This window comes from Salvelinus namaycush, unplaced genomic scaffold (genome assembly GCF_016432855.1).
Source record: "Salvelinus namaycush isolate Seneca unplaced genomic scaffold, SaNama_1.0 Scaffold161, whole genome shotgun sequence".
Classification (NCBI taxonomy): Eukaryota; Metazoa; Chordata; class Actinopteri; order Salmoniformes; family Salmonidae; genus Salvelinus; species Salvelinus namaycush.
The window spans coordinates 301,770-317,347 of record NW_024058353.1 but is presented as its reverse complement, the minus strand read 5'-3'; the positions used below and the strand labels follow the sequence as shown (position 1 = coordinate 317,347).

Below are 15,578 nucleotides of genomic sequence, written 5' to 3'. Positions count from 1 at the left end.
CAGTACATTTTGGTCGCTATCATAGTGTGAAAAGGGTATAACGATGTGGAGAGGAGGAACATTAGTATTCAGTAACAAGAGTGTTTCAGACAAACAATAACACAAGCTGATTCATAGCGAGGTCCAAGTTGGTACTATACAACAGGGAGGTCCAAGTTGGTACTATACAACAGGGAGGTCCAAGTTGGTACTATACAACAGGGAGGTCCAAGTTGGTACTATACAACAGGGAGGTCCAAGTTGGTACTATACAACAGGGAGGTCCAAGTTGGTACTATACAACAGGGAGGTCCAAGTTGGTACTATACAACAGGGAGGTCCAAGTTGGTACTATACAACAGGGAGGTCCAAGTTGGTACTATACAACAGGGAGGTCCAAGTTGGTACTATACAACAGGGAGGTCCAAGTTGGTACTATACAACAGGGAGGTCCAAGTTGGTACTATACAACAGGGAGGTCCAAGTTGGTACTATACAACAGGGAGGTCCAAGTTGGTACTATACAACAGGGAGGTCCAAGTTGGTACTATACAACAGGGAGGTCCAAGTTGGTACTATACAACAGGGAGGTCCAAGTTGGTACTATACAACAGGGAGGTCCAAGTTGGTACTATACAACAGGGAGGTCCAAGTTGGTACTATACAACAGGGAGGTCCAAGTTGGTACTATACAACAGGGAGGTCCAAGTTGGTACTATACAACAGGGAGGTCCAAGTTGGTACTATACAACAGGGAGGTCCAAGTTGGTACTAAAAGTTGGTACTATACAACAGGGAGGTCCAAGTTGGTACTATACAACAAGGAGGTCCAAGTTGGTACTATACAACAGGGAGGTCCAAGTTGGTACTATACAACAGGGAGGTCCAAGTTGGTACTATACAACAAGGAGGTCCAAGTTAGTACTATACAACAAGGAGGTCCAAGTTAGTACTATACAACAAAATACAGATGACGCACAGAGAGATACATGCACCCAATCCTAAATCAACCCCTGTCCCTACTTGTCTAGATCAGAATGCAGTGTTTCCCCTATATTCATTCCCATAGACTTCCAGTCATGCAGTGTTTCCCCTATATTCATTCCCATAGACTTCCAGTCATGCAGTGTTTCCCCTATATTCATTCCCATAGACTTCCAGTCATGCAGTGTTTCCCCTATATTCATTCCCATAGACTTCCAGTCATGCAGTGTTTCCCCTATATTCATTCCCATAGACTTCCAGTCATGCAGTGTTTCCCCTATATTCATTCCCATAGACTTCCAGTCATGCAGTGTTTCCCCTATATTCATTCCCATAGACTTCCAGTCATGCAGTGTTTCCCCTATATTCATTCCCATAGACTTCCAGTCATGCAGTGTTTCCCCTATATTCATTCCCATAGACTTCCAGTCATTGCGCTAACGACCCCCAACTAGGGGAAACACTGAATGTATTGGATAGATATAGCAATATGGTAGTAGCTCCACCATATTGCTTAGTCCTATACTTTCTCACGAGTAGGGAGTGTAGTCTAGAGGTTAGGGTCTAGGGGTTGATTTGGGACTGAATTAAAGCAGCTGTAACACATGGATGGGCCCTAAACCCTGGAATACTAAACACTGGTAATGTATATGGACTTTGATCCGGCTGTTCTCCTGTAAATTATACAAACAAAACCCACTTCAAATCAGACAATATTTTCAAGACATCCCTTTTATCTGGGTTGGTTGGTGTGAAGGATTTGGACAGAACAGCTAAGCATTCTGATGGTCAGCTAGCTGCAGGAGGTTAGAACACCTAGGCATTCTGACGGTCAGTTAGCTGCAGGAGGTCAGCTAGCTGCAGGAGGTCAGCTAGCTGCAGGAGGTCAGCTAGCTGCAGGAGGTTAGAACACCTAGGCATTCTGACGGTCAGCTAGCTGCAGGAGGTTAGAACACCTAGGCATTCTGACGGTCAGCTAGCTGCAGGAGGTTAGAACACCTAGGCATTCTGACGGTCAGCTAGCTGCAGGAGGTTACAACACCCAGGCATTCTGACGGTCAGCTAGCTGCAGGAGGTTAGAACGGTCGGTAGTTCCAGAAACTAGAGAAGACGGAAATCTAGGAGGAGGAGGAGGAAGAAGAGGAGGAAAATCCAGTTAATGTGTCATAGTAAGCCAATAAAATCAAGGCTTTATAATATAGGTCACAAAACAAGTGCCTTGGCTTGGTGTTGTACGTAGGCTTTCAGTTAGACGGTTTTCTGGGACATACGGCACAACTTCTCTACTTCTCAGTCGATTTAGACTCGTTTCCAATGAGCACTTTTTCATACCATTTACAACTTTTTCACATAAGCAAAACAGCTCTCCCTGTCTTCTCTTTTCTGAGTCTGACATTTATTTAGTTACGGACACACTTGGAACAAGGTGAATCATCTACTTCATACCAGCTGACCCAGCCTGAATCTATGCCAATACCGCAGCTACTCATTCACTTCCGTGTATTCTGTGGACCAATGGAGTGTTGTGAGAAAGTGTCCTGCTGCCACAGACGTCCCCCACCTTGTCCTTGAGCTGCTGACAGAGCTGCAGTGAGATGGTGAAGAAGACCAGCGTGTTGTTGAGCCAGGGGACAACACACTCCACCTTGTGAACCTGGCTCACCTCAAACTTAGCATTGTTCAGCTCACTGGGGGAGACAGCAGGGAAAGAGTTCAACAATAAAACAACAGCAGTTGGATGTATTGGAAATGGCACTGTGTGTGTGAAAGTATTCAGAAATGGGAGGACCCGGGGTAGACCCAACAAGCATCATTTACTATGCTGCTGACTAGTGACAAAAATATATTTTTAAAAACGGTAGTTAGTATTGTTAGAGACACACTAATATCTTCACATCAACAAGATATGAACGGACATGAAAAGATCCTGTGTGTATTGACCACAGACAGCTCCATCTAAACATGATCTAAAGCGTTAGTGACTGACATGATCTAAAGTGTTAGTGACTGACATGATGTGAAGCGTTAGTGACTGACATGATGTGAAGCGTTAGTGACTGACATGATGTAAAGCGTTAGTGACTGACATGATGTAAAGCGTTAGTGACTGACATGATGTAAAGCGTTAGTGACTGACATGATGTGAAGCGTTAGTGACTGACATGATGTGAAGCGTTAGTGACTGACATGATGTGAAGCGTTAGTGACTGACATGATGTGAAGCGTTAGTGACTGACATGATGTGAAGCGTTAGTGACTGACATGATGTGAAGCGTTAGTGACTGACATGATGTGAAGCGTTAGTGACTGACATGATGTGAAGCGTTAGTGACTGACATGATGTAAAGCGTTAGTGACTGACATGATGTGAAGCGTTAGTGACTGACATGATGTGAAGCGTTAGTGACTGACATGATGTGAAGCGTTAGTGACTGACATGATGTGAAGCGTTAGTGACTGACATGATGTGAAGCGTTAGTGACTGACATGATGTAAAGTGTTAGTGACTGATATGATCTAAAGGGTTAGTGACTGATATGATGTAAAGTGTTAGTGACTGATATGATCTAAAGGGTTAGTGACTGACATGATCTAAAGTGTTAGTGACTGACATGATCTAAAGGGTTAGTGACTGACATGATCTAAAGTGTTAGTGACTGACATGATGTGAAGCGTTAGTGACTGACAGGATGTGAAGCGTTAGTGACTGACATGATGTAAAGTGTTAGTGACTGACATGATCTAAAGCGTTAGTGACTGACATGATCTAAAGCGTTAGTGACTGACATGATCTAAAGCGTTAGTGACTGACATGATCTAAAGCGTTAGTGACTGACATGATCTAAAGCGTTAGTGACTGACATGATCTAAAGCGTTAGTGACTGACATGATCTAAAGTGTTAGTGACTGACATGATGTAAAGCGTTAGTGACTGACATGATGTAAAGTGTTAGTGACTGACATGGTGTGAAGCGTTAGTGACTGACATGGTGTGAAGCGTTAGTGACTGACATGGTGTGAAGCGTTAGTGACTGACATGGTGTGAAGCGTTAGTGACTGACATGATGTAAAGTGTTAGTGACTGACATGATGTGAAGCGTTAGTGACTGACATGATGTGAAGCGTTAGTGACTGACATGATCTAAAGGGTTAGTGACTGACAGGATGTGAAGCGTTAGTGACTGACATGATGTAAAGTGTTAGTGACTGACAGGATGTGAAGCGTTATCTAACAGAACTTACAACATGGCTCCAGGGTTGTGTAACACAGAGCTTCCAGATGGCCTGAAGTTCTGTTGAAAAACCACAGGGAGACAAACTGATGCATCTTCACAATACCACATGATTACAGAACTAACAGCTGTGATCTTGTTGTCTCAGGGCTGGATTCAGTGAGTGACAGAACTAACAGCTGTGATCTTGTTGTGAAGGTTGTCTCAGGGTTGGATTCAGTGAGTGACAGAACTACAGCTGTGATCTTGTTGTGAAGGTTGTCTCAGGGCTGGATTCAGTGAGTGACAGAACTAACAGGTGTGATCTTGTTGTGAAAGTTGTCTCAGGGCTGGATTCAGTGAGTGACAGAACTAACAGCTGTGATCTTGTTGTGAAAGTTGTCTCAGGGCTGGATTCAGTGAGTGACAGAACTACAGCTGTGATCTTGTTGTCTCAGGGCTGGATTCAGTGAGTGACAGAACTAACAGGTGTGATCTTGTTGTGAAAGTTGTCTCAGGGCTGGATTCAGTGAGTGACAGAACTAACAGCTGTGATCTTGTTGTGAAGGTTGTCTCAGGGTTGGATTCAGTGAGTGACAGAACTACAGCTGTGATCTTGTTGTGAAGGTTGTCTCAGGGCTGGATTCAGTGAGTGACAGAACTAACAGCTGTGATCTTGTTGTCTCGGGGCTGGATTCAGTGAGTGACAGAACTAACAGGTGTGATCTTGTTGTCTCAGGGCTGGATTCAGTGAGTGACAGAACTAACAGCTGTGATCTTGGTGTGAAAGTTGTCTCGGGGCTGGATTCAGTGAGTGACAGAACTAACAGCTGTGATCTTGGTGTGAAAGTTGTCTCAGGGCTGGATTCAGTGAGTGACAGAACTAACAGCTGTGATCTTGTTGTGAAGGTTGTCTCAGGGCTGGATTCAGTGAGTGACAGAACTAACAGCTGTGATCTTGTTGTGAAGGTTGTCTCAGGGCTGGATTCAGTGAGTGACAGAACTAACAGCTGTGATCTTGTTGTGAAAGTTGTCTCAGGGCTGGATTCAGTGAGTGACAGAACTAACAGCTGTGATCTTGTTGTCTCAGGGCTGGATTCAGTGAGTGACAGAACTAACAGCTGTGATCTTGTTGTCTCAGGGCTGGATTCAGTGAGTGACACAACTAACAGCTGTGATCTTGTTGTGAAAGTTGTCTCAGGGCTGGATTCAGTGAGTGACAGAACTAACAGCTGTGATCTTGTTGTCTCGGGGCTGGATTCAGTGAGTGACAGAACTAACAGCTGTGATCTTGGTGTGAAAGTTGTCTCAGGGCTGGATTCAGTGAGTGACAGAACTAACAGCTGTGATCTTGTTGTGAAGGTTGTCTCAGGGCTGGATTCAGTGAGTGACAGAACTAACAGCTGTGATCTTGTTGTGAAGGTTGTCTCAGGGCTGGATTCAGTGAGTGACAGAACTAACAGCTGTGATCTTGTTGTGAAGGTTGTCTCAGGGCTGGATTCAGTGAGTGACAGAACTAACAGCTGTGATCTTGGTGTGAAAGTTGTCTCAGGGCTGGATTCAGTGAGTGACAGAACTAACAGCTGTGATCTTGTTGTCTCAGGGCTGGATTCAGTGAGTGACAGAACTAACAGCTGTGATCTTGTTGTGAAGGTTGTCTCAGGGCTGGATTCAGTGAGTGACAGAACTACAGCTGTGATCTTGTTGTGAAAGTTGTCTCAGGGCTGGATTCAGTGAGTGACAGAACTAACAGCTGTGATCTTGTTGTGAAGGTTGTCTCAGGGCTGGATTCAGTGAGTGACAGAACTAACAGCTGTGATCTTGTTGTCTCGGGGCTGGATTCAGTGAGTGACAGAACTAACAGCTGTGATCTTGTTGTGAAAGTTGTCTCAGGGCTGGATTCAGTGAGTGACAGAACTAACAGCTGTGATCTTGTTGTGAAGGTTGTCTCAGGGCTGGATTCAGTGAGTGACAGAACTAACAGCTGTGATCTTGTTGTCTCAGGGCTGGATTCAGTGAGTGACACAACTAACAGCTGTGATCTTGTTGTGAAAGTTGTCTCAGGGCTGGATTCAGTGAGTGACAGAACTAACAGCTGTGATCTTGTTGTCTCAGGGCTGGATTCAGTGAGTGACACAACTAACAGCTGTGATCTTGTTGTCTCAGGGCTGGATTCAGTGAGTGACAGAACTAACAGCTGTGATCTTGTTGTCTCGGGGCTGGATTCAGTGAGTGACAGAACTAACAGCTGTGATCTTGTTGTCTCGGGGCTGGATTCAGTGAGTGACAGAACTAACAGGTGTGATCTTGTTGTGAAAGTTGTCTCGGGGCTGGATTCAGTGAGTGACAGAACTAACAGCTGTGATCTTGTTGTCTCGGGGCTGGATTCAGTGAGTGACAGAACTAACAGCTGTGATCTTGGTGTGAAAGTTGTCTCGGGGCTGGATTCAGTGAGTGACAGAACTAACAGCTGTGATCTTGTTGTCTCGGGGCTGGATTCAGTGAGTGACAGAACTAACAGCTGTGATCTTGGTGTGAAAGTTGTCTCGGGGCTGGATTCAGTGAGTGACAGAACTAACAGCTGTGATCTTGTTGTGAAGGTTGTCTCAGGGCTGGATTCAGTGAGTGACAGAACTAACAGCTGTGATCTTGTTGTGAAGGTTGTCTCAGGGCTGGATTCAGTGAGTGACAGAACTAACAGCTGTGATCTTGTTGTGAAGGTTGTCTCAGGGCTGGATTCAGTGAGTGACAGAACTAACAGCTGTGATCTTGGTGTGAAAGTTGTCTCAGGGCTGGATTCAGTGAGTGACAGAACTAACAGCTGTGATCTTGTTGTCTCAGGGCTGGATTCAGTGAGTGACAGAACTAACAGCTGTGATCTTGTTGTGAAGGTTGTCTCAGGGCTGGATTCAGTGAGTGACAGAACTACAGCTGTGATCTTGTTGTGAAAGTTGTCTCAGGGCTGGATTCAGTGAGTGACAGAACTAACAGCTGTGATCTTGTTGTCTCAGGGCTGGATTCAGTGAGTGACAGAACTAACAGGTGTGATCTTGTTGTCTCAGGGCTGGATTCAGTGAGTGACAGAACTAACAGCTGTGATCTTGTTGTCTCAGGGCTGGATTCAGTGAGTGACAGAACTAACAGGTGTGATCTTGTTGTCTCAGGACTGGATTCAGTGAGTGACACAACTAACAGCTGTGATCTTGGTGTGAAAGTTGTCTCGGGGCTGGATTCAGTGAGTGACAGAACTAACAGCTGTGATCTTGTTGTGAAAGTTGTCTCGGGGCTGGATTTGAGCCGCAGACTGTGAATGTGAGTGTGTACCTTGGTGGTGTTGGGCTGCATTGCGTGCAGCTGGTAGACAGTCAGACACAGCTTACTCAGGTTGATATAGAAGTTCACCATCACATCGCCTGGCATTGGAGGAGTGAACATTTTCTGGGGAGAGGGGGGGGGGGGGGGGGGGGAAGGAAGAGAGAGAGAGAGAGAGAGAGAGAGAGAGGGAGGGAGAGAGAGAGAGGGGGAGAAGGAGAAAGAAAAAGAGAGAGGGAGAGAGAGTCATTGTGATGTAAATTACATACAGTAGACGGCGAGACCAGTTTCTCTGCTATGACCTATGACCTATGGCAGACTCACCATGAGGCCGCTGGTGGCCAGCTCCGGCAGGGTCATGGCTGCCGGAGTGGTGAGGCGGTTACGAGCCCTGGTCAGCTGGAGCATCACCGCGTCCATCAGCTACAACAACGACATCATCAACAACAGTGATCAACTAGGAACAAATACAACCTGAGATATAGAGGACATGATCTGGTGAAGAGATGCACTCTGGGATGGAAAAGTTGTTCTAGGTAATGAACAGGTACATGGTGGAGCAAAGTTGTAGTCTAATGATGTGTAGTGTATACTAATGGGGTGTGTAGTGTATACTAATGATGTGTAGTGTATACTAATGATGTGTAGTGTATACTAATGATGTGTAGTGAATTCTAATGATGTGTAGACTAATGATGTGTAGCGTAGACTGATGGTGTGTAGCGTAGACTGATGGTGTGTAGCGTAGACTAATGGTGTGTAGCGTAGACTGATGGTGTGTAGCGTAGACTGATGGTGTGTAGCGTAGACTGATGGTGTGTAGCGTAGACTGATGGTGTGTAGCGTAGACTGATGGTGTGTAGCGTAGACTGATGGTGTGTAGCGTAGACTGATGGTGTGTAGCGTAGACTGATGGTGTGTAGCGTAGACTGATGGTGTGTAGCGTAGACTGATGGTGTGTAGCGTAGACTGATGGTGTGTAGCGTAGACTGATGGTGTGTAGCGTAGACTGATGGTGTGTAGCGTAGACTGATGGTGTGTAGCGTAGACTGATGGTGTGTAGCGTAGACTGATGGTGTGTAGCGTAGACTGATGGTGTGTAGCGTAGACTGATGGTGTGTAGCGTAGACTGATGGTGTGTAGCGTAGACTGATGGTGTGTAGCGTAGACTAATGGTGTGTAGCGTAGACTAATGGTGTGTAGCGTAGACTAATGGTGTGTAGCGTAGACTAATGGTGTGTAGCGTAGACTAATGGTGTGTAGCGTAGACTAATGGTGTGTAGCGTAGACTAATGGTGTGTAGCGTAGACTAATGGTGTGTAGCGTAGACTAATGGTGTGTAGTGTAGACATAGAAAATAGAGGAAAACCACTTCCCTGATAGCTCTGTTATATCTGTTAGCTCCGCTATGACACAGAAAGCAGTTTATTTCTGACAGTAATTATCAGTGTTTTCCCTGGTGGAAACTAACCTCATTACCCTCAGCTCCAGTCTTAAAGTGGTAGCTGTGTGTGTGTGTGTTCCTACCTTGTTGACCTCAGCCCCAGTCTTAAAGTGGTAGCTCTCATCTCTACCACTCAGCAGCTGCAGAGCCTGATTCACATGGTTCCTAGCATCCTGGATCTGAGGGAGAGACAGGGACAGAGTCAGTATTATTAGATCCGAGACAGGGACAGAGTCAGTATTATTAGATCCGAGACAGGGACAGAGTCAGTATTATTAGATCCGAGACAGGGACAGAGTCAGTATTATTAGATCCGAGACAGGGACAGAGTCAGTATTATTAGATCCGAGACAGGGACAGAGTCAGTATTATTAGATCCGAGACAGGGACAGAGTCAGTATTATTAGATCCGAGACAGGGACAGAGTCAGTATTATTAGATCCGAGACAGGGACAGAGTCAGTATTATTAGATCCGAGACAGGGACAGAGTCAGTATTATTAGATCTGAGGGACAGAGTCAGTATTATTAGATCTGAGGGACAGAGTCAGTATTATTAGGTCTGAGGGACAGAGTCAGTATTATTAGATCTGAGGGAATTTAGGAATGTGGCCAGGTTGGGTATTTCACCATGACACCGGGGTGTACACCCCTACTCTGACATAAAATGCTATGGGATTTTGAATGACCACAGAGAGTCAGGACACTCATTTTAACGTCCCATCTGGAAGACGGCGCCCTACGCAGGGCAATGTCCCCAAACGTAATCAAGGTTTGAAATTATTATGTTTTAGTCTAATATTCTATCTGTTTAGGCTTCTTGCGGTCAATTTGCAATCTATAAATATTTGTTTTATTATGTTCTGACCCACAATCATAATCTTTTAAGAAAAAGTTGTGACTGAATCTAGTTGAGGATCCTTGGTTGAGAGGCATTTCACTGTTCTTGTGCACATGACAACTTGAAACCCCCTCCTACAGTACCTGTTGTAATTTCCACTGCTTATCATCCCTGAATGTGAAATGCATCACATGGTTGCTTTTAGCAGTTTTCAGATTGATGTCCTGTGAAGACAAAGGGTGAACATTACAGAACCTGACATAGTAACATGTTCTCTCTACTAAAACACATTACAGAACCTGACATTGTAACATGTTCTCTACTAAAACCCATTACAGAACCTGACATTGTAACATGTTCTCTACTAAAACCCATTACAGAACCTGACATTGTAACATGTTCTCTACTAAAACCACATTACAGAACCTGACATTGTAACATGTTCTCTACTAAAACACATTACAGAACCTGACATTGTAACATGTTCTCTACTAAAACACATTACAGAACCTGACATTGTAACATGTTCTCTACTAAAACACATTACAGAACCTGACATTGTAACATGTTCTCTACTAAAACACATTACAGAACCTGACATTGTAACATGTTCTCTACTAAAACCACATTACAGAACCTGACATTGTAACATGTTCTCTACTAAAACACATTACAGAACCTGACATTGTAACATGTTCTCTACTAAAACACATTACAGAACCTGACATTGTAACATGTTCTCTACTAAAACCACATTACAGAACCTGACATTGTAACATGTTCTCTACTAAAACACATTACAGAACCTGATATTGTAACATGTTCTCTACTAAAACCACATTACAGAACCTGACATTGTAACATGTTCTCTACTAAAACCACATTACAGAACCTGACATTGTAACATGTTCTCTACTAAAACACATTACAGAACCTGACATTGTAACATGTTCTCTACTAAAACACATTACAGAACCTGACATTGTAACATGTTCTCTACTAAAACACATTACAGAACCTGACATTGTAACATGTTCTCTACTAAAACCCATTACAGAACCTGACATTGTAACATGTTCTCTACTAAAACCACATTACAGAACCTGACATTGTAACATGTTCTCTACTAAAACACATTACAGAACCTGATATTGTAACATGTTCTCTACTAAAACCACATTACAGAACCTGACATTGTAACATGTTCTCTACTAAAACCACATTACAGAACCTGACATTGTAACATGTTCTCTACTAAAACACATTACAGAACCTGACATTGTAACATGTTCTCTACTAAAACACATTACAGAACCTGACATTGTAACATGTTCTCTACTAAAACACATTACAGAACCTGACATTGTAACATGTTCTCTACTAAAACACATTACAGAACCTGACATTGTAACATGTTCTCTACTAAAACCACATTACAGAACCTGACATTGTAACATGTTCTCTACTAAAACACATTACAGAACCTGACATTGTAACATGTTCTCTACTAAAACACATTACAGAATCTGACATTGTAACATGTTCTCTCTACTAAAACACAGTCAAACCCTGCCAGTCAGAATGTTGACAGAGAATAGTCTAGAACCAGAGAAAGGAGACACTCACAGCTTGAGTCAGGGCCTCTCCCTGTAGAGTCAGTACTCCTTTCACCTGGTCCATGCTGCGAAGACAAGACAGCAGGACTCACAAGACTGTCATAACGACAGTGTGGAAGTCCCAGATAGAACCCTATCCCCTACACACTACACTACTGTTGACCTGAGTCCTATGTCATAATGTCACCTTGTCATAGACTCAAGTCCCAGCAGATTAGAAACGTGTGGTTGATGGTGTCTGTAAACAGAAGGTTGTGTAATGGATAAACAAGCCCTCCACTATAACAAATGTTAACAGACAGGAGTTTTCCCTCAACCAAGACACATACAGTACAGCCATGGACCTGAAGCACACACACACACACTAACAGATGAGATGTTGGGACTGGCTTCTGAACTTTAAATAGGTGTAACAAGGCATCAGCCTATTTTCGTGCTCTATAGATTGAATCACATTACCCCCCCAAAAAGACCATTAGAAAATAACTTGCTTTGGTTATGCATGTTGTGTGAGAATTTTAATATATTTTTTTTATTTGACCTTTATTTAACTAGGCAAGGCAGTTAAGAACAAATTCTTATTTACATTGACGGTCTAGGAACAGTGGGTTAACTGCCTTGTTCAGGGGCAGAATGACAGATTTTTACATTGTCAGCTCTGGGATTTGATCTTGCAACCTTTCGGTTACTGGCCCAACGGTTACTGGCCCAACGCTCTAACCACTAGGCTACCTGCCGCCCCCAGAAGGATTGTAAAGGTAAATAACATAATCCGACATGTGTTTCTAATCTATGTCATGTGTTAACAACAGGTCTTCGTTAGGCTGGACTAGATGGGGTTTCTTATAATGTACATTATATTCATGTTTTCTGTCTTACATTGTCTATTGTACTGCTATGAATCAAGGAGACACATTTTATGTTTTTAAAATGGCTAACAAAAGAATCAAAGTCACTAACTCAACCAATCAATCAAATCACCCAACTGATCAATTAACCAACCAAATCAACGAATGAATCCCTCCAAATCTTACGTTGAGCTGCCCAGGATGAAGTTCTCCTGTTTCAGTTGGCTCTCCAGTCCTGGGGTGGGAATGGAGAACCTCCTGGATGCCTCCTGGTGACATAAACATAGTACACAATCTAGTTATATAGTACACAATCTAGTTATATAGTACACAATCTAGTTATATAGTACACAATCTAGTTATATAGTACACAATCTAGTTATATAGTTATATAGTACACAATCTAGTTATATAGTACACAATCTAGTTATATAGACACAATCTATACTGAACAAAAATATAAACTCAACATGTAAAGTGTTGGTCCCATGTTTCATGAGCTGAAATAAAAGATCCCAGAAATGTTCCATACGCACAAAAAAAGTATTTCTCTCAAATTTTGTGCACAAACTTGTTTACATCCCTGTCAGTGAGCATTTCTCCTTTGCCAAGATAATCCATCCATCTGACAGGTGTGGCATATCAAGAAGCTGATTAAACAGCATAACCATTACACAGGTGCACCTTGTGCTGGGGACAATAAAAGGCCACTAAAATGTGCAGTTTTGTCACAACACAATGCCACAGATGTCTCAAGTTGAGGGAGCGTGCAATTGGCATGCTGACTGCAGGAATGTTCACCAGAGATGTTGCCATAAAAGTGAATGTTCATTCCTCTACTATAAGCCACCTCCAACCTCATTTTAGAGCATTTGGCAGTGTGTCCAACTGGCCTCACAACCGCAGACCACGTGTATGGCATTGTGTGGGCGAGAGGTTTGCTGATATCAACGTTGTGAACAGAGTGCCCCATGGTGACAGTGGGGTTATGGTATGGGCAGGCATAATCTATGGACAACGAACACAATTGCATTTTATCGATGGCAATTTGAATGCAGAAAAATACAGTGGCGAGATCCTGAGGCCCATTAGAGGTATGTGAGACCAGCAGATGCATATCTGTATTCCCAGTCATGTGAAATCCATAGATTAGGGCCTAATAAATTCATTTAAATTGACTGATTCCTCATATGAACTGTAACTCTGTCAAATCAGTTAAATTGCTGCATGTTGCGTTAATATTTTGGTTCAGTGTAGTAAACCTGTACACAATCTAGTTACAGCATTGTAAATATCTCCATCAATAATTCAATAAAATGTCTTGAGAAGCGTGAGTACAAATAGCAATCAACTCTGACAACAGTACACCGAAATCAAACAGCACTTGAAGAATTTAGTTACACAACAACCTAGCCAAAGTTGAAATGTCTCGGGAATGCATTTGTTCTACATGGTTTACCATTAGTCATGATAATCTCCTGTTAAAGGACCCTCCTCTATGGCTATGGGGTCAGTGTACCACAGCTAGGTCCAACCCAATATTGACAACTCAGTAGTGTTAAGACACCATTGTCTCGTATTGTGATCGGAGCTCTTTGATCCTATGGAGCCAATACTTAGTTGTTGGGTGAAGTTGATCCTAGACGCTGATCTCGGATCAGTTTGGGATTTTCCCCTACTAACGGTAAGGTTAGGATAGGGAGAGAGGAAGCTGATCTTAGATCTGTACCAAAGAGAAACTTCACCCCAGAGCTAATATTTACCTTCAGTATATCCTGGAGCTGCTTCAAAACAGCATGGACCTCCTCTTTCAGCAACCAGTTAAACTCCTCCTCCTGAGGGGAAGGAAGGGAGGGAGGGAGAGAACGAGAGAGGAGACAAACAAGATAGTTATTGTGGTGGTCAGCAGAGATAGGCTTATTCTGTTCTAGAATGATCACATTATCATGGTTCCAATTAGAATTCCACTGGTGTTCTGAGAATGCTGTGGTTCTACTTCCCAGAATGCAGGAATCATAGCATTACAATGATTCACTCTAATTCTATGGTAGAAATGTCATCTGACAGGAAGCAACAGAGGCATGTTGCTCTACATACATACCAGTACCTTTAAGAGACCTGCTTCTGTATACTAGCTAGCTATATAGAAAGCCCTGCATATATCTTCTCTCTCACTGGGGAGTTCTTGGATGAAGCCCACCCTTGAGGACTGAATGTGACGCCTGACACCTATGGATCTATAGGTCGAGCTGTGAACAGAAGCCTAGATATATGGGGTTGGCAGGGCAGCGGTGACCTCACCCATCAAAGGCTGTAAATGTGACAATCATTCAATGTGACTATTATGAGGACTTGGCTCATACTGTATATCACGTTGTCATTGACAACCAGCAGAACAGAGCTTGCCGACAAGGCAGCAGAGCAGTTTTATTCTTGGCACTGTCAGGCGCTACGGCAGTGAGTGTACAAAACATTAAGGACACCTTCCTAATACTGAGTCGTACAGGGATGCTGGCCCATGTTGACTCCAATGCTTGGTGGTGGAACATTCTTTATAAACACAGGAAACTGTTGAGTGTGGAAAACCCCAGCAGCTTTGCAGTTCTTGACACAAACCGGTGCACCTGGTACCTACTACCATACCCCTTCAAAAGGCACTTCAATCTTTTGTCTTGCCCGTTCACCCTCTGAATGGCACACATACACAATCCATGTGTCAAGTCTTAAAAATCCTTATTTAACCTGTCTCAGTCCTCCCCTTCGTCTACGCCAGTTGAAGAGGATTTAATAAGTGACAAGAGATCATAGCTTTCACCTGGTCAGTCTATGTCATGGACAGAGCAGGTGTCCTTAATGTCCCTTTTAATCACGCAAGAAGATCGCATGACAAAATATACACCCATAATAATAACAATCAATAGTTGGCTAGCAAAAAAGCTAGCTAGACGTCGGTGAATAACTAGCTAGCCAAGGTTAACCCATTTATGTTGTTAGCTAGCTTGTCATGATCCCGATCCTTCCAGTATTGCTTACCAAAACAGCCCTCTCGGCTTGGCTTGGCCCCGACATCTTTGGTAGTTCAGATAAAGATCTTTGAGGATTGAGCATTCCCGCAGGCAGACTGGTCCACCAAGTATGTAAACCAGAAGATCTTCAACCCGTCTTCTTCTAGGGTTGTGTTTACGTTCAGTCACACGTTAACAATTCATCTTGGCCCCGCCCCCTAATCCCTTCTTTGGGAATGTAATTGCGTCACATTAAACCATTTTCCGCAGCAGGCCATGAAAAGCGGAAGAGAGTGGTTGGAGCAGGCAGTTCTTACTATACCTCAGTGAAAGGCAGC

The 15,578-nt window shown here is 43.5% G+C and overlaps 1 protein-coding gene across 2 annotated transcripts; it reads right to left on the bottom strand.

Moving 5' to 3' along the window:
• Positions 1-1,329: 1,329 nt before the first annotated feature.
• On the bottom strand, positions 1,330-15,432 carry LOC120037185 (protein rogdi homolog). 2 transcript variants are annotated; one of them, XM_038983359.1, is made up of 11 exons: positions 15,269-15,432; positions 13,999-14,070; positions 12,422-12,504; positions 11,398-11,452; positions 9,915-9,995; positions 9,015-9,110; positions 7,812-7,910; positions 7,500-7,613; positions 4,207-4,256; positions 2,525-2,651; positions 1,330-2,081 (listed from the first exon to the last, which is right to left on the bottom strand). In XM_038983359.1, the coding sequence occupies exons 1-11, from the start codon at positions 15,341-15,343 to the stop codon at positions 2,040-2,042; spliced, it is 894 nt and encodes a 297-aa protein (XP_038839287.1). In that variant the 5' UTR covers positions 15,344-15,432; the 3' UTR covers positions 1,330-2,039. The 2 variants fall into 2 exon arrangements, with proteins under 2 accessions (XP_038839287.1, XP_038839286.1); XM_038983358.1 differs by having other exon boundaries at positions 1,330-2,651.
• Between the last annotated feature and the right edge of the window lie 146 nt (positions 15,433-15,578).

Coding starts and splice junctions, on each gene's coding strand:
- LOC120037185 (XM_038983358.1), bottom strand. CDS start 15,343: ATGCTCAATCCTCAAAGATCTTTATCTGAACTACCAAAGATGTCGGGG. Junction 9,996..11,397: donor GAGAGGCCCTGACTCAAGCT/GTGAGTGTCTCC, acceptor TTGTCTTCACAG/GACATCAATCTGAAAACTGC. Junction 7,614..7,811: donor TGGCCACCAGCGGCCTCATG/GTGAGTCTGCCA, acceptor CCCTCTCCCCAG/AAAATGTTCACTCCTCCAAT.